The sequence below is a fragment of the Trichomycterus rosablanca genome, chromosome 13, assembly GCF_030014385.1.
Source record: "Trichomycterus rosablanca isolate fTriRos1 chromosome 13, fTriRos1.hap1, whole genome shotgun sequence".
Classification (NCBI taxonomy): Eukaryota; Metazoa; Chordata; class Actinopteri; order Siluriformes; family Trichomycteridae; genus Trichomycterus; species Trichomycterus rosablanca.
This window is the reverse complement of record NC_086000.1, coordinates 32,260,894-32,285,785: the sequence shown is the minus strand read 5'-3', so window position 1 is coordinate 32,285,785 and position 24,892 is coordinate 32,260,894. Positions and strand designations below refer to the sequence as shown.

Below are 24,892 nucleotides of genomic sequence, written 5' to 3'. Positions count from 1 at the left end.
TGCTAATTAAAAACTCATCAAGAAGTTTCATATCAAGTTACTCATGCTTTATGCCAAATACAATGTTGAAATTTTTAAACCTAAGCAGAGACCCTGATAATTTTTTTTTTTGAAAAACACAAGACTGATAGTACACATCTAGAACTAAACACAGAAAGGACACTAGACAAAGAACATGAATAAATAACCTGTACAAAATCTAGGTACCTATCTTGCCATGAGAATGACCAATGTGTAAACATGGCGTTAAACAACAAACAAACACATGCTTTATGAATTGACAAACTTAATGTAATGAACATGACAGTAATGCAGAACAAAAAGATAAACAAGCATTATGACTAAGGCCCTACTAAATTCATGGGAAAATTTCATGAAGCTCATTTTCAAAAATTACAGATTTTACGGATTTTTGAAGAAAAGTGCCACATTTTACAACAGTCATTAAATAACACTCATAAATTGAATGCTGTTCGTGTTTTGACACCCCACTTCTCTACATCCACAGAATTGTTAGGGAGTTTTCTGAACTCAGTTACCCGAGTTGTGTTTTTAGCTGCTTTAGACTTCGACATCTTGGACATTTTGTCTAACCGATTGCTAATGTAACCAAACGTCTTTACAGTTTGCTGAGTTTATAAAGAAAGAACTAAACTGAATTCTTTTTCTGAGTTGGTTATTTGGTAAATCATTGATCTCCCAACTGCACACCTTGGTTTTGTTAATTGTAAGAAGAAACAAGTATAGGTAATAATGACAATTGAAACAGTTCCTTATCAATGTGGTTTGATTTTTTTATATATATATACGTAACCTTGTAAACGTGGTAGCATTGCATGATGCTCTGAAGTATGTATATTGGAAAGAGATCTTATCATCCTGAAATCATTCACATGGCATGGATGCAGCACTGGTTGTTCCAATTCATTAATTTCATGTAATATTTTGTCATGTACATGTAATTAATTAGTTAAACCAAATGAATGCAGTTAATGCATCAATGTATGTATTACAAATAACTGGACTTCAAATCAGTTTAAAAAGCTATATACGAGCGCTCTCTGAATTTCAATCTTTAGGTTCTACCATAGTCTAAAAATCCAATATTAAAGATTGATTTGCAGTTCAGCCAGTTATCTAATTTACTTTGTTCCACCTTTAAAGAGTAAGTGGTGCTGTCAAGTAACATTTTAAGTAAAATGGATCTTTTCTTAACTGTCCTCTTTTTCTGGACCAAAGAAACTAAACTAAAGCATTCATATAGATTTTAGGCATGCTGTCCAAATAAGCTATTTTTATTTTCATTCATTTTATTCTTTAAGTGTGTGCGTGTGTGGTTTTATGTCAGAAACGAAATATTTAATTTCTAAAGCAATGTGTGTAATAAGTGCAATCTGTAAAATACTTTATTTAACTTGCTAATAATTATGACTCAGATGCCCATTATACCATTTCTACTCTTTGGGACTTCAGCATAACTTACACATCAGTTTTTGTTTTATTAATATTTTTTGCTTGTTTGTTTTCCAGGCCTTGGAGAGTCAGGATAAAATATTTGGCTCTGAGAACTTGGCTTCTTCAGCACAGAGCAATGTACATCCAAAGCTCCCAGAGCAGGAATGTAAACTGGATGACTCCATTGATAACCAACAAGAGGCAAGAATAAATGTCCAGATATATTAACTGTAAATCATTAACCTACTGGAAAAGCCAACTGTGAATAAATATTGTATTTGTGGTTGATACAGGACATGGAGCTTGACGAGGGACAAGACACAGTGGACGAGGAGATCTTTGAGTCTGAGAAGAAGACTAATGATGCTCGTTCAAGAACACGCTCAAGATCTCGCTCCAGGTGGGATAGCCTTTCAGGAACAAGTAATATGTGTCTCACTAAGTTAACAGGGTGTCATCACATGCATTAAATTTCCATTTCAGGTCCCCCAAGAGAAGACGGTCCAGGTCACGCTCAGGATCTCGGAAGAGGAAGCACAGAAAGCGTTCTCGCTCACGATCTAGGGACCGGAAGAGGAAGTCTTCTCGATCGTACTCTGGTGAACGACGAGCACGGGAGAGGGAAAAGGACAGGCAAAAGAAAGGTCTTCCACCCATTCGTTCTAGGGTTCTCAGTGGTAAGTTCAAACCCGGAACTCACACTTAGGGCTGTCGCGGTGAAAGAATTTCCCCCTTTCGGTATTTAACGTGGCTCAACACCGCGGTATGCGGTATTATCGCAATTTTTTTGTTTTTAAAAATTACTTAATTTATCTGGATTTTAGAGCTATATAAACAAGCTTTATTGTTAGGCTATAATTCGGTATGTTATTGCGTGTTATTGTTAAATACAGAACAGAGCAGGGATGCGCAATAAGAGTGCACGTCTTTTCTCTATTAAAAGAAGGTTTAAATTTAGCTTCTAGCCTAGGCTAGATATACACTGTGAAACGAAAAAAAAGCAAACTGTTTAGGCTAAATATTTTAAATGCACATCTAATCAAAATAAGGTAAAAAAAAAAAAAAACGAAACCTTTCGTTTAGAATAAAGAATAAAGTCTGTAAGACATTAAACCTGCGTTATCATGCGCGCTAGAAAAACCAACATGTTCACCTGATGTGCTTTCAGAGAGGATCCGAGTGGGGTAGCGATGTTCCCGACGGCACTAAAAACTCTCTCTGATTGTGCTCGTAGCACTAATACACATGTACTGTACCTGCGTGTGACTTTAGAGAGCAGAGGAAATCTAGCCTTGTTGTCGCGCCACTATTAACTATCTATTTAGTAGGTATAATTAACATAACAATATATACTACATTTTAAGTTATTATTCGTTTCAATACATTTTTATTCAATGAAAAAATACATTTAAATCATTCCAGCAAGCCAGCAAGAGAATATTTGCAGGCTGCAATGCCATATTAACCGTCATTAACTGTTTTAGTACGCCAGGGCTGTTTGAATATAGTCTAAATTACAAGTATTTACTGAGTGTGAACTCAATTTGATCATTAATAAACTTGCCTATAATTCCTGTTGCCATTGTTTCCATCTTAAAACACAAAGCCTGACACGGATGCGAACATGTGGTGGGAAAATGACACTCTTACCTCATTTTCATTATGAATTTATTTAACATTTATTACGCTCGAATGTAAAGCGTAAAACAAGATGGACCCTGCAACAACAACAAAACAAAAAAAAAGAAAGAAAAAACCGTGAACATTGCGGTGTGGCGGTTGCTTGGCATGCCCTGCGGTTGGCTGGTTAGCGCGACAGCCCTAGTCACACTTAAAGTTAAATACAAAATAATGGTCAGGATTTACACGTATTAAAAAATTCTATAGTAAATGTTTTCTGTTAGAAATGATTACACTAGCTTTTAAATCCTGCACCTGTTAAATAAGAGCGAAAAATAATATCTATAATGTGGTGTTTTAGTTTGAATGTTCCATGTATTGGAATTACAGAAGTTGTGGAATTAAACAGCACAGATCCCACTGTGGAATTTTCTGCAATATGTTGGTCTGTGTCTGGAGTTGTTGTACATAGTTAATTTGTTTTTGTTTCATTTTTTTCCACATCTGTAGTTTGTAGCACTACGTTGTGGGTGGGCCAGGTGGACAAGAAGGCCACCCAGCAAGACCTTACCAACCTTTTTGAAGAGTTTGGCCAGGTTGAATCAATCAATGTAAGTGTATGCTCTCTCAATATTCCTCCTGCATCATCTGTATTTATTCTCCATCCTCCTCTTTGAAAGGCAACATAAGTTTTGTGAACGCTGTATAATGAACTGAGTTCTCATAGATAAGGTAGATAACTTTGTTTTACATTGTTTCTGACAGTCTGTCTTCTCTTTCTGTGTATTTAGATGATTCCTCCAAGAGGCTGTGCCTACATCTGCATGATGCACCGGCAGGATGCGTATCGTGCTCGACAGAAATTAAGCAACGGCTCTTATAAAATTGGCTCCAAGGTTATCAAGGTTTGTAATCTGCTTTTGCGTAATTAATATTGGTGCTTCATTTTGGGGTTAGTGCTGGGGACAAACTAGTCAACATCATTGGTTTGGTTTTTAAGGCTGCATTCACATGCTAAGCAATAAAACAGTTTTGCGCTGACTGTGCCATCGTTCACTATGGAGTGAGGTGGGGCGGCTTTACCACTGGGCCATGGTAGCTCAGCTGTTAAGGTACTGGCCTAGGAATTGGAAGGGCCGGCACAGTGGGTAGCACTGTTGCCTCACAGCTTGAAGGTCCTGGGTTTGATTTCAAGGTGGAGCGGTCTGGGTCCTTTCTGTGTGGAGTTTGCATGTTCTCCCCGTGTCTGCGGGGGTTTCCTGCGAGAGCTCCGGTTTTCTTCCCACAATCCAAAGACATGCAGTCGGGTTAATTAGAGATACAAAATTGTCCATGACTGTCCACGTGTAACCAATAACTGTCCTGTCATGAATGTAACCAGAGTGTGTAAAAACATGATGTCAAAATCCTGATAAATAAATAGAAATTGGAAGGTCACTGCCAGGTTGCTATTGTTGGGCCATTGTTCAGGGCCCTTAATCCTCAAGTGCTTGCATTGTATACTATCTCAATTGTACGTTGCTTTGGACAGAAAGCGTAGTGGGCAGTGCTAGCTCAGCGGTTAAGGTACTGGACTAGCAATCAGAAGATTGCCTGTTCAGGCCCTACCGCCAAGTTGCCACTGTTGGGCCCCTGAGCAAAAGCCCTTAACCCTTAATTGCTGAATCCTGTTCAGTCATAACTGTAAGTCGCTTTGGATAAAAGCATCTGCTAAATGCTGAAAATGCTTTAATTGTATATGTACCACTTTGACATTTTTGCTGCTGCTGTCAAAGTTCAGTCCGATTAAACTTTGACCCAGTTTGGTGCTGACCTTTTTAAAACTTTGCCAATGCGAAATAGTTTTTTATGATGTAGTCAGAAGCGAAGCAGAGACATGGTGGAGACAAACTGATTAACAAAACCCTGAACTGGTTAATTCAACCTTAACTGTAGCATGACATTCTGAGAAAAACACTACATGGTGACTAGTGAGCTGTGAAATAGGGAAACTGGGTTTGCCTTACAGATAGCAAGTTTCTTAATCCTGTATTCGCTTGTCATGGCTTCATGGCTTTTCAATATGATTTCATTTGCTCCCAGATTAACAAAAAGTAAAGTTTCTTGAGGCCACAAAGTTTCTTTTTTTTGCTGGGTTTTCTCACGTCTTATTCCTTGTGTACAGTACAGTTTAAAGAGAAAATTTTTGATTTGCAAAACACATCAAAAATAAATCAAATACTTTTAAAATGTGTACAGGCAACCTAAAACTATAGGGATAAATAATAATAAACAATAATACATAAACATAAGCCTTTGATTTGTGCAACTTTTAGAACTAAAAGTTTCCGCTACAGCTCACGCAGAACATAAAGCTTTAATACTTTGTCGGGAGGCTTTGTGGCATTCGTAGGATGCAAAAAAAAGTTCTGTCAGGATTGTATCCCCTAGATGAGATGGATTTGGCGTTTGTGTGTGTGTACATGTGTGTTTGCCTAAGTCTTCAAAAAAGCCTGTGGTGGTTGCATTGAAGAAAAGTAAACGTATCAACAAGACGCTCTGATGGTGTGGATGTTATTCTGAGTTTTCGGGGTTTTTTTCAGCTTAAATGATCTCAAACTTTGTGATTTTCTCTGTCCAGTCTCCTCTGTTCGCCCCTCGCTATTTTCTCTCTCTCTCTCTCCATTTTACAGTCCGTGCTATCAAATCTCGGCTGTGTTTCAAATCGCACACTTTCATACTGAACAGTATGCAGGAGCAGCGAGCGTGTCCAAAAAACGTAGTATTCATTGAACTTTACGCGAAAAGTACCTGGATTAAGTCCTGTTAAGCACTGTTCAAGTTAGGGTTGGGCGATATTGCCGATTTTCATACCGTCTTCATAAAATACCGCGGTATACGGTATTACCTAGAGATGTGCCGATCGGGGTTTTTGGCACCGATTCCGATCTGCGATCTCCTTTCAGGGACATCGGCCGATAGCCGATTGCGATCGGGGGGAGGGGGGTTTGGGGGGGGTTTAGCAGTAAATAAAATAAATAAACTTAAAAAGAGCCTCACAGTGAAGATAAACCGGAGCAGCGCGCGCACGCGTGTGTGTGTGTTTGTGTGTGTGTGTGTGTGCCCTTAGAAGAGACGCTTTGTTCACAGTATCGCTATAAGTGATTCATTGATTCATGAGTCGATTCATTTTTCGCCAAGCGTAAGTTTCTCTTCTCAGTTATCTCTCCGTGTTTACTGTTATTAATTAAATGTCGTGGTTTTAAATAAACACCAGCTACTACAGAACATTTTGTGTGACTCTCTTACATTAAAAAGCTTCATTAAAAAGCTTAATTAAACTGCTATTACCACAGATCTGTAACCGACCGTCAGACTCGTTCCGTCTAAGGAGCTAAAAGTTCAGCAGATGATCCTGAACTAATGAATTTGGTAATAAATAAACTTTTGCCTCTGATTGGCTCTGTAACGTTTTCTGTTCTCATCTACATCGCAAGTAAGAACCGCTTACGATTTACCAAAGTGAACCAGGAGTTTATATAACGTGCTGATAGAATCGACTCAGATGTGACCGGGTTGAATTATCTTTTTAAAGTAAATATTACAATCAGCAAAATTACATCGTATGTATGATGCACAAAGTTAATGATGTTATTTTAGGTCATGAAGAGCTTTCACTGTGGTTTCTGTACGATGGTTGATGAATGGTGATGTGATGGTTGGCGTCTGGATCAATCCACTGAGCTGTTAACTTAACATGATCTTTATATATCACACGATCGGATCGGCTACTTTTAGGAGATATCAGCCGATCGCCGATAGCATATTTTGATTAAAAATCGGCCGATACCGATTCATAGCCGATCGATCGTCCCATCTCTAGTATTACCGGGTGGGGTGCGGACGTCTCTCTGTTAATAATGGGTCGTTCGCGAGCGATCCGATTCTATTGAACGGCTCTTTCAAATGAACCGAGTCGCATCTCTGGGAACCGTTGTATATACAGTGTATCACAAAAGTGAGTACACCCCTCACATTTCTGCAGATATTTAAGTATATCTTTTCATGGGACAACACTGACAAAATGACACTTTGACACAATGAAAAGTAGTCTGTGTGCAGCTTATATAACAGTGTAAATTTATTCTTCCCTCAAAATAACTCAATATACAGCCATTAATGTCTAAACCACCGGCAACAAAAGTGAGTACACCCCTTAGTGAAAGTTCCTGAAGTGTCAATATTTTGTGTGGCCACCATTATTTCCCAGAACTGCCTTAACTCTCCTGGGCATGGAGTTTACCAGAGCTTCACAGGTTGCCACTGGAATGCTTTTCCACTCCTCCATGACGACATCACGGAGCTGGCGGATATTCGAGACTTTGTGCTCCTCCACCTTCCGCTTGAGGATGCCCCAAAGATGTTCTATTGGGTTTAGGTCTGGAGACATGCTTGGCCAGTCCATCACCTTTACCCTCAGCCTCTTCAATAAAGCAGTGGTCGTCTTAGAGGTGTGTTTGGGGTCATTATCATGCTGGAACACTTCCCTGCGACCCAGTTTCCGGAGGGAGGGGATCATGCTCTGCTTCAGTATTTCACAGTACATATTGGAGTTCATGTGTCCCTCAATGAAATGTAACTCCCCAACACCTGCTGCACTCATGCAGCCCCAGACCATGGCATTCCCACCACCATGCTTGACTGTAGGCATGACACACTTATCTTTGTACTCCTCACCTGATTGCCGCCACACATGCTTGAGACCATCTGAACCAAACAAATTAATCTTGGTCTCATCAGACCATAGGACATGGTTCCAGTAATCCATGTCCTTTGTTGACATGTCTTCAGCAAACTGTTTGCGGGCTTTCTTGTGTAGAGACTTCAGAAGAGGCTTCCTTCTGGGGTGACAGCCATGCAGACCAATTTGATGTAGTGTGCGGCGTATGGTCTGAGCACTGACCGGCTGACCCCCCACCTTTTCAATCTCTGCAGCAATGCTGACAGCACTCCTGCGCCTATCTTTCAAAAACAGCAGTTGGATGTGACGCTGAGCACGTGCACTCTGCTTCTTTGGACGACCAACGCGAGGTCTGTTCTGAGTGGACCCTGCTCTTTTAAAACGCTGGATGATCTTGTCCACTGTGCTGCATCTCAGTTTCAGGGTGTTGGCAATCTTCTTGTAGCCTTGGCCATCTTCATGTAGCGCAACAATTCGTCTTTTAAGATCCTCAGAGAGTTCTTTGCCATGAGGTGCCATGTTGGAACTTTCAGTGACCAGTATGAGAGAGTGTGAGAGCTGTACTACTAAATTGAACACACCTGCTCCCTATGCACACCTGAGACCTAGTAACACTAACAAATCACATGACATTTTGGAGGGAAAATTACAAGCAGTGCTCAATTTGGACATTTAGGGGTGTAGTCTCTTAGGGGTGTACTCAATTTTGTTGCCGGTGGTTTAGACATTAATGGCTGTATATTGAGTTATTTTGAGGGAAGAATAAATTTACACTGTTATATAAGCTGCACACAGACTACTTTTCATTGTGTCAAAGTGTCATTTTGTCAGTGTTGTCCCATGAAAAGATATACTTAAATATCTGCAGAAATGTGAGGGGTGTACTCACTTTTGTGATACACTGTATGTTTTATGTGTTCTTTTCATTTTTGCGCCGTTCTTATTGGCTGTAATACGCCCATTCTGCTTCACATGAGCGCGACACACACACACAGAGATAATATTATATTGTATAAACTTGCACAAGTGTGTTTTTTTGCAAGTTCGGGCTTGTCGGTGAATGTAACTGTATTCGGTACACGATGTTATAGTGACATGCTAGCACGTTGTGCCACCTAGAGATGGGACGATCGATCGGCTACGAATCGGTATCGGCCGATTTTTAATCAAAATATGCGATCGGCGATATTTCCTAAAAGTAGCCGATCGTGTGATATACAAAGACCATGTTAAGTTAACAGCTCAGTGGATTGATCCAGACTTTGAGCTACGAAGCACCAACCATCACATCACCATTCATCAACCATCGTACAGAAACCATCGTGAAAGCTCTTACGATGTAATTTTGCTGATTGTAATATTTACTTTAAAAAGATAATTCAACCCGGTCACATCTGAGTCGATTCTATCAGCACGTTATATAAACTCCTGGTTCACTTTGGTAAATCGTGAGCGGTTCTTACTTGTGATGTAGATGAGAACAGAAAACGTTACAGAGCCAATCAGAGGCAAAAGTTTATTCATTACCAAATTCATTAGTTCAGGATCATCTGCTGAACTTTTAGAAAACTTTTAGCTCCTTAGACGGAACGAGTCTGACTCGGTTACAGATCTGTGGTAATAGCAGTTTAATGAAGCTTTTTAATGAAGCTTTTTAATGTAAGAGAGTCACACAAAATGTTCTGTAGTAGCTGGTGTTTATTTAAAACCATGACATTTAATTAATAACAGTAAACACGGAGAGATAACTGAGAAGAGAAACTTACGCTTCACATAAAAACGAATCAACTCATGAATCAATGAATCACTTATAGCGATACTGTGAACTCTGCGTCTCTGTAACTCTGTAACTGCGTCTCTTCTAAAGGCACAAACACACACACACGCGCTGCTCCGGTTTATCTTTACTGTGAGGCTCTTTTTAAGTTTATTTACTGCTAATCCCCCCCCCCCCCCCCCCCCCCCGATCGGAATCGGCTATCGGCCGATGTCCCTGAAAGGAGATCGGAATCGGTGCCAAAAACCCCGATCGGTCCATCTCTAGTGCCACCCCATCCCATGGTTTTGAATGGCAAGATGCTAACTGTTAGCTTAGCAAGCAAAACCCGATGGAATCGCTGTCTAAGTAGCGCGTTCGAATAACCTGCCTTATAATAAGTCATTGACTTATTAGAATCCTCTCTACTGAGGCAGCTGCAGCTGGCAGTAAGACAGCAAGGCAGCTCCCTAGGTGTTTGAACACACCCTATGCAGAGCGCTCCCTAGCTTTTGTGTCATCACCTCAAACAGTGAGCACCTCCACAACCAATCAGTGAGCTCCAACCACCTACAACTCCCGCCCCTCCCTTATTGTGGATGCGCGCAGGTCTTAAAGTCTCCGTTATCAAGGTGGACCTTAAGCAGAAATATGGCGCTTCACATTTTTTAAATACCGTCAACATTTTTAAATACCGCGGTATATCGTAATACCGTCATACCGCCCAACCCTAGTTTAAGTATGAGATTTCGGATGCTGCCCTCGGCTTATTCACGTCACCTGCTCACAGCGTGAACATGTTGTGCAAAAGTGCGAAACACCCGTGAGCTGTATATAGTTGCATGGATTAAACGACGCCTCGATGCGAAAAATTTGAATCAATGATTTTTAGTAATAAAATTACTGGAATTTTTTGAGGAATCGTTTCAGCCCTACTTCACATCGTGAAAAATGTCAACACTGTGCCCAGCCTCACTGTGTTAGCAGCAGTGGTGGCTCAGTGGTTAATTTACTGGACTAGTAATCAGAAGGATGCAGGCTCGAGCTTCACCACCGCCAAGTTTTCACTGTTTGCAGTCCACATCTCAGCGGCTCAGAGCTTTTTGACATCATGTTAGGCAGGAGGTCCTGATGTTTTGGCTTATTGCTGTTAATGCATTTTATTATTCTGTTGTCTGCAGATTGCCTGGGCTTTGAACAAGGGTGTAAAACAAGAGTACAAGCAGTTCTGGGATGCGGACCTTGGCGTGACCTATATCCCCTGGGAGAAAGTCAAACTGGATGATCTTGACGGCTTTGCTGAAGGAGGCATTATAGACCAGGAAACTGTAGACAGTGGTAAGGATTTACTTTATTTTATTTAGGCAGATATTGGAAACAGTTGCCTGTTTGTGAGGTTTGAGTAGCACCTTTAAATTAAGGGGGAAATTTGTTTACTTGACGCACATTACATTCTGACACTGCTGGATGTTCTTTGGCAGAATGGGAGGCTCAGAAGAACACGGAGGCAGCAAAGGAAACCCCAGTTCAGCCTGCAGCAACCGAGACCACTACAGTCAGCACCTCACAAAGCGAGACCTTCACACAGCCTGTTGCCATGATGCCTGTGCAGGTACATTTAAATGTTGTTTATACTGTACAAGAGACTAATAAAACTAGCATAAAACACAGATATCACCAATGTGATAACATGGCATTATAAAAACAAACAAACAAGGTACTGTACAAGACCAAATGTTAGATATCACTTTTTTTTCTCTTGTAGTTTCTTTTTTAATAAAAGAGATATGTCTGTTCGAAAACCTAGTGAGCTGCCTACTGCCTACTGCCTACCTGCCTCAGTAGAGAGGATTCTGATAACACATCAAACTCATAGGGCAGATCATTTAGACGCACAAATTAGACAGCATAGTAAGTTTTAGCTTTAGTTTTAGCCATTCAAACCGAAAGGCTGATGCGGCACAACTCACTAGCATGCCAGCTAACATCTCCCTTTGTGTACCGAAAATAGTTAAACTGTCACTGACATCCCGAAATAAATGCAAATAAATGACACTTGTACACCTTTTATACAAATTAAAAATCCATCAGAATTTATTTACATTTGAAAAGAACAGAAATGCTCAGCATTTGTTTAGCGTATTTGTAATTTTTCTGTGAGAAAAGTTGTGCCACACTGAATGCTGAGTTTGTCTTTACCGCTAAGGATGTATTAGATGCTCCCTCGTTATTCAGTCAGAGTATCACTTCGAAATAAGACACTTTAGTAGGAGCATTTTTAATCACCTAAGAATTCAGACAGCCTTCTTCCTGGAAGAGTGCATAGGATGACATAAATGCATCTACAGTGTATCACAAAAGTGAGTACACCCCTCACATTTCTGCAGATATTTAAGTATATCTTTTCATGGGACAACACTGACAAAATGACACTTTAACACAATGAAAAGTAGTCTGTGTGCAGCTTATATAACAGTGTAAATTTATTCTTCCCTCAAAATAACTCAATATACAGCCATTAATGTCTAAACCACCGGCAACAAAAGTGAGTACACCCCTTAGTGAAAGTTCCTGAAGTGTCCATATTTTGTGTGGCCACCATTATTTCCCAAAACTGCCTTAACTGTCCTGGGCATGGAGTTTACCAGAGCTTCACAGGTTGCCACTGGAATGCTTTTCCATGACGACATCACGGAGCTGACGGATATTCGAGACTTTGCGCTCCTCCACCTTCCGCTTGAGGATGCCCCAAAGATGTTCTATTGGGTTTAGGTCTGGAGACATGCTTGGCCAGTCCATCACCTTTACCCTCAGCCTCTTCAATAAAGCAGTGGTCGTCTTAGAGGTGTGTTTGGGGTCATTATCATGCTGGAACACTGCCCTGCGACCCAGTTTCCGGAGGGAGGGGGTCATGCTCTGCTTCAGTATTTCACAGTACATATTGGAGTTCATGTGTCCCTCAATGAAATGTAACTCCCCAACACCTGCTGCACTCATGCAGCCCCAGACCATGGCATTCCCACCACCATGCTTGACTGTAGGCATGACACACTTATCTTTGTACTCCTCACCTGATTGCCGCCACACATGCTTGAGACCATCTGAACCAAACAAATTAATCTTGGTCTCATCAGACCATAGGACATGGTTCCAGTAATCCATGTCCTTTGTTGACATGTCTTCAGCAAACTGTTTGCGGGCTTTCTTGTGTAGAGACTTCAGAAGAGGCTTCCTTCTGGGGTGACAGCCATGCAGACCAATTTGATGTAGTGTGCGGCGTATGGTCCGAGCACTGACAGGCTGACCCCCCACCTTTTCAATCTCTGCAGCAATGCTGACAGCACTCCTGCGCCTATCTTTCAAAGACAGCAGTATGATGTGACGCTGAGCACGTGCACTCAGCTTCTTTGGACGACCAACGCGAGGTCTGTTCTGAGTGGACCCTGCTCTTTTAAAACGCTGGATGATCTTGGCCACTGTGCTGCAGCTCAGTTTCAGGGTGTTGGCAATCTTCTTGTAGCCTTGGCCATCTTCATGTAGCGCAACAATTCGTCTTTTAAGATCTTCAGAGAGTTCTTTGCCATGAGGTGCCATGTTGGAACTTTCAGTGACCAGTATGAGAGAGTGTGAGAGCTGTACTACTAAATTGAACACACCTGCTCCCTATGCACACCTGAGACCTAGTAACACTAACAAATCACATGACATTTTGGAGGGAAAATGACAAGCAGTGCTCAATTTGGACATTTAGGGGTGTAGTCTCTTAGGGGTGTACTCACTTTTGTTGCCGGTGGTTTAGACATTAATGGCTGTATATTGAGTTATTTTGAGGGAAGAATAAATTTACACTGTTATATAAGCTGCACACAGACTACTTTTCATTGTGTCAAAGTGTCATTTTGTCAGTGTTGTCCCATGAAAAGATATACTTAAATATCTGCAGAAATGTGAGGGGTGTACTCACTTTTGTGATACACTGTATGTAGAGAGATCACTAGGTTTTTGGACAGACCCATAATCAGCAGAAGGTGGGTCCAAATAGGACTAATTTAAAAAAATGTAGTCTACTCAGTACAGTACAGTGCATTGGTAGCTGAGCAGGTAAGGTACAGGACTAGCAATCTAAAAACCACTGGTTCAAGCCCCATTGTTGGGTCCTTAAGCAAGCCCTTAATAAAAGTGGAAAAGTTTACCTCTTGTCTTTTTTAGCGTTGTTTCTCTGTAAGATGTGTTATTCAATACAAATAGTTTTTCTTTTTTGTCTCCTGAAGATTCCAGTGGCACAGACGGTCTCTGCCATGGGCTTGGTACCACCCACCTTTCCTGTCACCATGGCTATGCCGCCACCAGGCTTTGGTCCTCCACCTCCTTTTCTAAGAGCTGGATTCAACGCTGCACAGCCTCCACCAGGTAGGGTCTGATTTTCTGCTTCGCCTGTAAGCAAACTAGTAATACATTATTTGAACTGATGTGTTAATCACTGTGTTCATTCTTAGGTTTTATGACCACTCCTGGGGTCGCTCAGTCAGCCGTTGCAGCGGGCCTCGCCTCTGCACAGACGAGTACGTTAAACATCACCTGACACAGCTGCCATGAACAAGCTTGTTCTTTACATGTACTTCCATTTTTTTGGTCGATTAGCTATTTCTTTTATTGGGTTTGCTTACTTGCACATTGCACCCCAGAATTATGGGCCCGTTACCATCACATTCCACAAATAATTATTAAAAATACTTTAGTACAAGCCTCAACTTTATTAGAGTTAGGGCAGGATGTGAAATGCTAATATAACAGTGCTTATTTATAAATTGTGTACATTGGTAATAATGCCTTCACCTGTGTGCATGTTACCAATGTTGCACTATCCATGCCAGGACAGCTACTGGCTCTTAAATCTTACACTGCTAACAGTCTAGATGTTTTTTTCCCTCTTTGGTTTGGAGAACATCACAAATATTTAATCTATAAGCAACATTAAGGACCATTGTCTCGTTAGACCACAATACATGTTTCCACTGTTTATTAGCTCAAGCCCAGCGAGATCAGCAACATTTCTGGATGTTGTTGGCGTGGCTACTGTTTTGCAAAGCATTTGTGGATGCACTGACGACTGTGTTTGACAACAGTTTATGAATGTACTCCTGAGCCTGTGTGGTGATATTCAACACTAAAGCATATGGATTTAATAAGGAGGCATCTGTGATGGTTTTCAGATTGCATCATCATATGTTTCAGGTGTGGGGGGATAAAGCGTTAAAACCCAAACAAATGAATAAATAAATAAATCGCCCGGTCCCATTTTTTTAATTACCGCATTGTTTACCTTTTTATTATTTTTGTTTGAACACAGGTCAAATCTGTTTTCCGAATGACTGATTTCTCTTTTTATTTGCATCTTATCTGTGTTTTTATGTTTTTGTTGAAGCAACAATTTCCTGATCTATTTCATCCCATTACTCTTAAGTAACCATCAGTTTTTATTTTCTTTGTAACAGATCTGGTGCAGGCTTCAATGTCCGGTACTCAAGACACCAACAAGGACTCTACATTTGGAGGAATAATTCCTCAGACCAGTACTATTTCTGCAGGCTTCATGTCCTCAGCAATGCCTGGAGCTGGAGTCTTCAACGCTGTGGCAGGACAACCCCAGCAGGCCAACACAGACAAGACTTCATCTGCAGAGAGATTAGAAGCAGCTAATGAAATAACACTACAGGGTAAGGCTTAGTTTTTTGAAGGTTTGTTTCACAATAATATTAATTCCTTGAATTAATAACTTGTAATAGCATGTAAGCACACACAACATTCATGCCCACCTCCGCATATACAAAGCAAAAGACTGCAAGTTATATAAACGGTGTGTGTGTGTGTTTTTAGCTAGAACAAACACTGGGATATTACTATTAATATTGTCCAAGTAGGTCTTTAAACACAGTGTAAATGTAAATATAAAAGCATGATGATCTTGCTAACCTATGGCTTAAATATTGGTACTAAGTTTGTGGTTTCAGTTTTTTTTTATTAATCAAAGCATGGACCTATAATAGCAGATAAAGGACATGCTATTTCACTACTTTACTAACAGATCACACCAGACCAATCAATGTGTAAGCTACTGTCTCTGTTGGCATATTCTATTAAATTAGTGAAATTAATTACTTAGTTAAATTGCAATAAACTGAATTAAATTTTGCACATTTCTGCAAAACTTTTCCATCTATGATTGTGGTTAAAAGAGTTTCAGAAGTTAGAAAGATCGAATGCCTGTATTAAAGTATATTATAAGTTTTGCATCCTTTTGCTTTGGATTGACCCCTTACATTTGTTTTTCCCCCCACAGGAATGCAGAATGCAGTGCGTAGTGGAATGGGTTTACTGGGCATGCACCCCTCTGCTTCTTTGACTCACCCTCTCGCTGCCCAGAGGATGCCCGGTCTGGTACCTCTTGACCTGCGGCCCAACCTGCTTCAGGGAGCCGGAGCACGTTTCCCCATGTTCATGCAGCAAGGACTGGCTCAGCAGACCAACAGCCTCCTGGATGCCTCACTTCAAGCCCAGGCTCGTGTTCGAACACCATTCTCTCAGATGGAGCATTTCAACCGTACTGAAGGAGCCTTTGCAAGAATTCCCAACCCCTTACCTGCTGGAACAGGAAACCAGGACAAAGCAAACACTGAGACACCAGCCAGTTCCAACGGTGGAGAGCAACAAGAGAAAGATCAGGACTATCGCTTCCCACCTCCTGAGAAACCGAGCACAGGGCTGCTGAAGACCCCCCCTCAAGAGATGCGTAATGAACATACACCTGTCAGACCCCCGTTGCTGGATAGACCCCCCAGAGTAGGCATGCAGGTGGATGGATCTGGGAGAAGGGATTCTGTGCCTGGTCCTTTTAGAGGGGAGAGTCGGTGGGGTGTATCACGAGGGGACTTGGACGAGAGAGACACGAGAGGGATGCCTACAGGAGCCCCAAAGGGCTTTCAGGATGATCGGCCAAATCCTAATTTCCAGAATCGCTTTGCTTTGGGTGGAGCTGGGTCTCCCTGGAATCGAGGAGTAGGGGGAGGAGGTGCCCCATTCAATGCTAACATTCACCAGGACTTTGACGACCGGCGTCGTCCCTGGGAGAGGCAGAAAGACCGAGATGACCGTGACTTCCATCGAGAAATGAACGACAGCCGGCACACCCGTGACAGGGACAGGGAGTGGGAGCGAGAAAGGGAACGAGACCGTGACCGTGCAAGAGATCGGAATCGGGAGCGAGAGAGGGACCGCGATCGAGATCGAGATCGGGATAGCGAGAAAGATCAGAACAGAGACAGGGAGCGCTCCAGTGGCTGGACACCCCTCAATTCACAATCTCAGCCCCTTCTTCCTCTACCCAAGCCATCATCACAGCCGCTGCTTCCTCTACCAACCCCCCTGCTGAACCTGCCTCAAGTTAAGCCCGAGTCCCAGCCTAAACCACATCTAAAGCAGGAACCAGAGCAGGAATCAAAAAGCCTTGAGCTGCAGCATCAGCCAAGACGAGTCGAACCACAGCCAGAAGTAAAACCCCTTCTGCAGCCTCAGCCCCCCTCACCCATGGTCCCAATGGAGAACGCAGGTATCCAAGAGCGAACGGAAGCCACTGACTGCAAGCCTGAAATGAGCCTGATCCAGCTCAAACCAGACCCTGCAACCGAGCCTCTTCAAATCCCCTCTTCTGCTCCCACAGCAGCTCCCCCAAAATCACCAGAAAGGTCCGCTCCCACGACTCCGGCTTCAAGCAGTGGAGAGACTGGGCTGAAGGCAGAAGCAGAGACTGAGCCTGAGCTAGTGAAAACAGACACTGAAGAATCATAGTCATCACTCAGTAGGTAAAAAGATCATTTTGTAAAGCTGTCGTCTATGTACTTATTTCAAAGGCTTCCACAGGACCTGCCCAGTTCATTCTGTTGCCTGACACCTACACAAAACTGGTTTTATCTTTCATGCTAATGATGTATGTCATAGATGGCTCACAATAGATGATTTTAATGGTAGGTGGTATTTTAATGTTTTGTTTTATTTCATGTTTTAGTCATTCGATGCAACTTCACTGTTCAAAGTCCCATGGAACTTGCTTGCCAAATCAATGTCTAGCCTAATTGTAATTTGGGAATAGCAGGAGCTGTGACCTTCCTGTGGAAGAGTTTAAGGATCCTGACTTGTCTAAAGGATTGAATGCAATGCTGAAAACTGCGCTCATGGCCTGTTGTCTTTTTTTTTTCCAAACAGCGGCTGAAAAGTTTAAAATGAATGCCTTTGTGGTGTCCTATGCTTGTTGTCTTTTAAGCAAAATTTTCAGCCAGTACAATGAGAACAGTAATGAGATTTAGTTGCTTTGAAAAGAAACCAAAACAGATTAAATATGATGTCATTTCCCCATCTTAAATGTCTGATTTTTCTTCGTCATACTGCAGTCAATACAGTAGTTCACATCTTATATCACACACCAAGCTGGAAGAGCTCACTAATAGCCAATGGAAATTAAGAGCACTGTTTGGTTTATAAATAAAAAATGCTTTCATTATTCAAATGCGTTAGGTTTGTATTTTATGTGAAGTTACTGTGAACCATCTGCAAAAAGCCCAAATGTGCTAATTGTTTCTTAAGTTGGGACCAATCAGAAAAAATACATCTAAATAAACGACTTTCATTATAAACCTGCAATCACAGCAAAATCCACCAGTCACTTGTTTTGTGGAATTAGCATTGTCAGACTGGAAGGCTGAAGATGGAAATAGTCAGGCATTACGGTGCAGTTAACATTTTAGCTGTGTCATTTCAGTGATGTCAAATTTGCAGAATGAACATTAATTTGGTTTTTGATTTTCTTAGGGTTACTAAATCAACTCTTATTTTATTTAAGGCCTTAAACTCTAAGTTTAATTAAGCTTCGCTTGGGTGGTGCAGCAGTCTTTCACTGAGGAGGGTTTAAATCTCATTAGAGCCACACCAGGCATCCACACAAACACAGTTGGTTGCGTTTAAGGAAAGGAAGGTTGGACGGGGTCTCTTACCATTGCTGCTGTGATATGCCAACTTCAGGACTGGTCTGGGCACCTGGGCAAAGTGTGTGGGGGTTTGGGTCGGGGGGGCTGGGGGTCACACAGAGCCGTATCGCTTTATCGCTTACAAAAAGCCACACTAAGCTCCGTGTGGGAGCCCAACACTGCTAGGTGATGAGAAGCAGCCGCAGATTGGATACGTGTCTGATGGGGTGTGTGGTGATCTCGCTCCTTGATCAGATTGTGCATACGGCAGTGGATAAAGCAAAAAGGACTGTTCTTTTTTTAACTTGCATTGATCCAATAAAAAGTACAATTTTTTGCAAATTGTATTTTTAGCAGACTACAGTTGATTTGTTACTGTGACCTCCCTTTGTTCAGTAAAGACAAAATCTTAAACTCCTTGGTTCAGTTTTGCTCATTTGCACAAGGCAAAAATATGAGACACTGGAGAAGTTAGTATTTGATGAAAATGAAGCTTTTATTCAACAAAGGTGGCCAGTTAAAAAAATCTATCATGATTTATCCCAGTGACTGATGTTAAACCCATTAAAACCTATATGATATGAGTAAATCTACAGTATTTTTAAATAACATTTGTGGTCACTGCATTCAGGACATATAAGAACTACCTGTGACTAGTTTCATTTTTCTAGAGCTTGTGTACAGACATACTGACGTGCACCAGACTGATATTATTGAAAGATTATACAGAAGCACACTAAACCTTTCAAATGTTGACTTTCATTACTTGTTGCACCACTTGTAAGCTCTCTTCAGATTATTTTACTTGTATCTACTTGACTGTGCAGTTTTAATTCTTCTGTCCTTGTACAAACCCACTAGAACCATTTAGCTGATGCAAAGTCTGTCTATCCTCAAAGTGTTTTTTAAGCCACTTTTATTATCTAATATACACTGATCAGCCATAACATTAAAACCACCTCCTTGTTTCTGTACTCACTGTCCATTTTATCAGCTCCACTTACCATATAGAAGCACTTTGTAGTTCTACAATTACTGACTGTAGTCCATCTGTTTCTTTACATACTTTTTTTAGCCTGCTTTTACCCTGTTCTTCAATGGTCAGGGCCACCACAGAGCAGGTATTATTTAGATGATTCTCAGCACTGCTGTGACACTGACATGGATGGTGGTGGTGTGTTAGTGTGTGTTGTGCTGGTGTGAGTGGATCAGACACAGCAGCGCTGCTGGAGTTTTTAAATACTGTGTCCACTCACTGTCCACTCTATTAGACACTCCTACCTAGTTGGTCCACCTTGTAGATGTAAAGTCAGAGACGATCGCTCATCTTTTGCTGCTGTTTGAGTTGGTCATCTTCTAGACCTTCATCAGTGGTCACAGGATGCTGCACACAGGGCGCTGTTGGCTGGATATTTTTGGTTGGTGGACTATTCTCAGTCTTATCCACTCATACCAGCACAACACTCACTAACACACCACCACCATGTCAGTGTCCCTGCAGTGCTGAGAATCATCCACCACCTAAATAATACCTACTCTGTAGTGGTTCTGTGGGGGTCCTGACCATTGAAGAACAGCATGAAAGGGGGATAACAAAGCATGTAGAGAAACAGATGGACTAGTGTCAGTAATTGTAGAACTACAAAGTGCTTCTATATGGTAAGTGGAGCTGATAAAATGGACAGTGAGTGTAGAAACAAGGAGGTGGTTTTAATGTTATGGCTGATCAGTGTAAGTTTACATTTTCACATTGCACGCTGAACTTGATCTTTAATAAACCCAGGATTATTCAGGTAAGCTGAGGAAAACACTCGAAATGAGATTCTTTTAAGCTTTGTGCTGGAAAAGTCTCGAGTCGGTTGTCTGTCTGTGATTTATAACAGTGTTTACATGGTGTACAAAATGGTTGTTCAGTTTCCCGTTTAAATAAACATTTAGATTTTAGTTTGCCCTGTTCTTATCTGAAATAATTGTTAATGAAACTCTCTGCCAAACTGCAAACAAAGTGCAGCGATTAAATTAGTATTAATCTTGCAGGTGGCAATTCAAATGTAGACAATCATGCATTCATTTCTAAATATGACTCGTCTTCAATTTACAACTACATTTACATTTTCGGCATTTAGCAGACGCTTTTATCCAAAGCGACTTACAGTATACAGTTCAAGCAATTGAGGGTTAAGGGCCTTGCTCAAGGACCCAACAGTGGCAACCTGGCAGTGCTGGGATTTGAACCAGCAACCTTCTACTTACGAGTCCAGTACCTTAACCTCTAGGCTACAACTTCCCATAATGGAATAAACTTCTGTATGTGGGAACAACTAAAATGTCTGTTATTAAGTACCAAAGCACTGCACTGAAGAAACTAAACTGAATATAACATTTATTTTAAAATAGACCAACTAAATGGTTTATACACAAGTGGTATAAAGCTTGCAAGAACAGAACTTCCTGAAAGAGTCCATCAGACTCATCAATCTTGTTCCGTGAGCTAAGCTTTGGTCGCGAACTATCTGGAAGACGACCAGAAATTCTATTTCATAGAAATGCTGTTGGGCAGCACGGTGGCTCGGTGGGTAGCACTGTCGCCTCACAGCAAGAAGGTCCTGGGTTCGATCCTCAGGCGGGGCGATCCGGGTCGTTTCTGTGCGGAGTTTGCATGTTCTCCCCGGGTCTGCGTGGGTTTCCTCCCACAATCCAAAAACATGCAGTCAGGTTAATTGGAGACACTGAATTGCCCTATAGGTGAAAGGGTGGGTGTGTGTGTGTCTGCCATGCAATGGACTGGCGCCCCGTCCAGGGTGTTACTGTGTGCCATGCGCCCATTGAAAAGCTGGGATAGGCTCCAGCACAGCCACCCCGCGACCCTAATTGGATAATGTTTTAAATAGCTTATAGGGGAAGAATCCCACAAACTGCTAAACATGACATTTACTCATGCAGTCAATGCAGTCAAAATTGCAATAAAAAAATGAAAGGATCTTTTCCTCAGCAAAGAGACTGACTGTATATTATTACTCTTTAATAGAAGGTCCTCACTGTTTCCATTCTGTTGCATTTTATTACAGGGCTTTGTTAGTTTGGCTCCCGCCTAAACAGACAGGGCACAGAGGCATGAGGTGTTTTTCTATAATTACACTGGCAGTAATTATGCATAATAGCAATTTCTTATCTTTTGCTTACAGTGCAGAAAAGCAATTTGTGTAACGGACACCGCTGTATACTAACCTCTATTTAGAGTAGTACAGTGGAAACTGATAGATTGTTTTTCACCAAAAGCCCATGAATAAAGCTTAAGTGCTTCAAATAATACAAACATGAATGTGTTCAGTTAATTTTGTCCTCAGTTTAGACATATCCAATTTCTTATCACCCTTAGGACATGGGTCACATGCACAGCATCTACACTTGGCAAAGAGGGCAGCAGGCTTTCACAAGCATTCTCTGGATTTATGGAGAATAAACAGAGCAGCCAGCCGCATGTGTTACAAAGCAACAGGCTAAAATATTTATTTATATATATATATATATATATATACACAGTATATATATATACAGTGTATCACAAAAGTGAGTACACCCCTCACATTTCTGCAGATATTTAATCTTTTCATGGGACAACACTGACAAAATGACACTTTGACACAATGAAAAGTAGTCTGTGTGCAGCTTATATAACAGTGTAAATTTATTCTTCCCTTAAAATAACTCAATATACAGCCATTAATGTCTAAACCACCAGCAACAAAAGTGAGTACACCCCTTAGTGAAAGTTCCTGAAGTGTCAATATTTTGTGTGGCCACCATTATTTCCCAGAACTGCCTTAACTCTCCTGGGCATGGAGTTTACCAGAGCTTCACAGGTTGCCACTGGAATGCTTTTCCACTCCTCCATGACGACATCACGGAGCTGGCGGATATTCGAGACTTTGCGCTCCTCCACCTTCCGCTTGAGGATGCCCCAAAGATGTTCTATTGGGTTTAGGTCTGGAGACATGCTTGGCCAGTCCATCACCTTTACCCTCAGCCTCTTCAATAAAGCAGTGGTCGTCTTAGAGGTGTGTTTGGGGTCATTATTATGCTGGAACACTGCCCTGCGACCCAGTTTCCGGAGGGAGGGGATCATGCTCTGCTTCAGTATTTCACAGTACATATTGGAGTTCATGTGTCCCTCAATGAAATGTAACTCCCCAACACCTGCTGCACTCATGCAGCCCCAGACCATGGCATTCCCACCACCATGCTTGACTGTAGGCATGACACACTTATCTTTGTACTCCTCACCTGATTGCCGCCACACATGCTTGAGACCATCTGAACCAAACAAATTAATCTTGGTCTCATCAGACCATAGGACATGGTTCCAGTAATCCATGTCCTTTGTTGACATGTCTTCAGCAAACTGTTTGCGGGCTTTCTTGTGTAGAGACTTCAGAAGAGGCTTCCTTCTGGGGTGACAGCCATGCAGACCAATTTGATGTAGTGTGCGGCGTATGGTCTGAGCACTGACAGGCTGACCCCCCACCTTTTCAATCTCTGCAGCAATGCTGACAGCACTCCTGCGCCTATCTTTCAAAGACAGCAGTTGGATGTGACGCTGAGCACGTGCACTCAGCTTCTTTGGACGACCAACGCGAGGTCTGTTCTGAGTGGACCCTGCTCTTTTAAAACACTGGATGATCTTGGCCACTGTGCTGCAGCTTAGTTTCAGAGTGTTGGCAATCTTCTTGTAGCCTTGGCCATCTTCATGTAGCGCAACAATTCGTCTTTTAAGATCCTCAGAGAGTTCTTTTCCATGAGGTGCCATGTTGGAACTTTCAGTGACCAGTATGAGAGAGAGTGTGAGAGCTGTACTACTAAATTGAACACACCTGCTCCATATGCACACCTGAGACCTAGTAACACTAACAAATCACATGACATTTTGGAGGGAAAATGACAAGCAGTGCTCAATTTGGACATTTAGGGGTGTAGTCTCTTAGGGGTGTACTCACTTTTGTTGCCGGTGGTTTAGACATTAATGGCTGTATATTGAGTTATTTTGAGGGAAGAATAAATTTACACTGTTATATAAGCTGCACACAGACTACTTTTCATTGTGTCAAAGTGTCATTTTGTCAGTGTTGTCCCATGAAAAGATATACTTAAATATCTGCAGAAATGTGAGGGGTGTATTCACTTTTGTGATACACTGTATATTTCCCCCTCTTTTTCCCCACAATTTTTATCCCTCAGTCTAGTCGTGTCCAATTACCCTGATTGCGTCCTCTATACTGATTCGACCCTTCACCGCTGACTGAGGACGCCTCTCAACTGACATGCGCCCCCTCTACACAGAGTCAGTACAGATAGTGCATTTTTCACCTCCACGAGTCGAGTTCATATACTTGACTGGCACTGTGCACAGAGGGCCACACCCCCATCAGCATTATTCCTCAGCCCTGTGCAGGCGCCATCAGTCAGCCAGCAGGGGCCGCAGTCGCACCAGTTATGAGGACCTATGATCCGATTTTCTTACCCTTAAGAACAGCAGCCAATCGTTGTTCATACTGCTGCCCAACCTAGTCGGCAGAGCTGAGGTTCGATATGATGTATTTGAAACCCCAACTCTGGTGAGCTAGCGTACTTTACCGCTGTGCCAACTGAGCGGCCGAACAGGCTAAAATCTTGATATAATTCCATGCCTCATGTTGGCGCAATAAGAGTACACATTCCTGTTGCATTGGCATGGATCTATTTCCCCCATCTGACCTTTCCAGGTGTGTTTGTAAGGTGCCCAAGCAGGCTGGTGGCACCATTCATCATGTCTTGGTAGTAGTGGGCTTTTAAGTAAGACCTCCCAAGCTTAAGCATGTTTCTCTGTTCCACTGGGAAACACTGGCACAAGGCAGGAATGCCATTGACACCAGTCCATCACAGGGCTTCAGCCATAGTAGTAGGGTGTAAAAGTTGGACAATCAAAGTGGTGATTAGTGTTTTGGTATCTCAACAGTGTTGTTTTCCACAAACGCCCTCTTAGCTTTGACTCCACTAAGAATAGCTTAATACACGTGGGGGATTAAGAGCTATTTATTAGTGTTACCACAGCACTGAATGTGTTGCTTTTAACATGATGATAAGTGGCACAGTAGATGCCCTTCCTGACCCAACCCAGCTCATTTTTATCCAGACACTGAGAGCGCACAAACAAGTGCATCTCCCAATGGCTAGGCTGTTCAGCCACCCCCTTAAGACAGAGCCAATCATGTCTGTGTAGACCCCTGACTGGCCGATTGCACAGCTGAGATTCGAACCCCTGGTCTCAGCAGTAGTGGGTTAGCATTT

General features: G+C 41.9%; 1 protein-coding gene across 2 annotated transcripts in view; it reads left to right on the top strand.

Moving 5' to 3' along the window:
* Positions 1-18,111, top strand: part of scaf8 (SR-related CTD-associated factor 8) — a 44,437-nt gene extending 26,326 nt beyond the window's left edge. For both annotated transcript variants that reach the window (XM_063008032.1, XM_063008031.1), the window contains exons 10-20: positions 1,531-1,656; positions 1,749-1,855; positions 1,939-2,132; positions 3,586-3,686; positions 3,867-3,980; positions 10,733-10,889; positions 11,033-11,163; positions 13,823-13,961; positions 14,048-14,113; positions 15,047-15,268; positions 15,892-18,111. In XM_063008032.1, coding sequence (XP_062864102.1) covers positions 1,531-1,656; positions 1,749-1,855; positions 1,939-2,132; positions 3,586-3,686; positions 3,867-3,980; positions 10,733-10,889; positions 11,033-11,163; positions 13,823-13,961; positions 14,048-14,113; positions 15,047-15,268; positions 15,892-17,396 — 2,862 coding nt within the window. In that variant the 3' untranslated portion in view covers positions 17,397-18,111. The remainder of the gene's footprint in view (positions 1-1,530; positions 1,657-1,748; positions 1,856-1,938; positions 2,133-3,585; positions 3,687-3,866; positions 3,981-10,732; positions 10,890-11,032; positions 11,164-13,822; positions 13,962-14,047; positions 14,114-15,046; positions 15,269-15,891) is intronic.
* Positions 18,112-24,892: the final 6,781 nt, after the last annotated feature.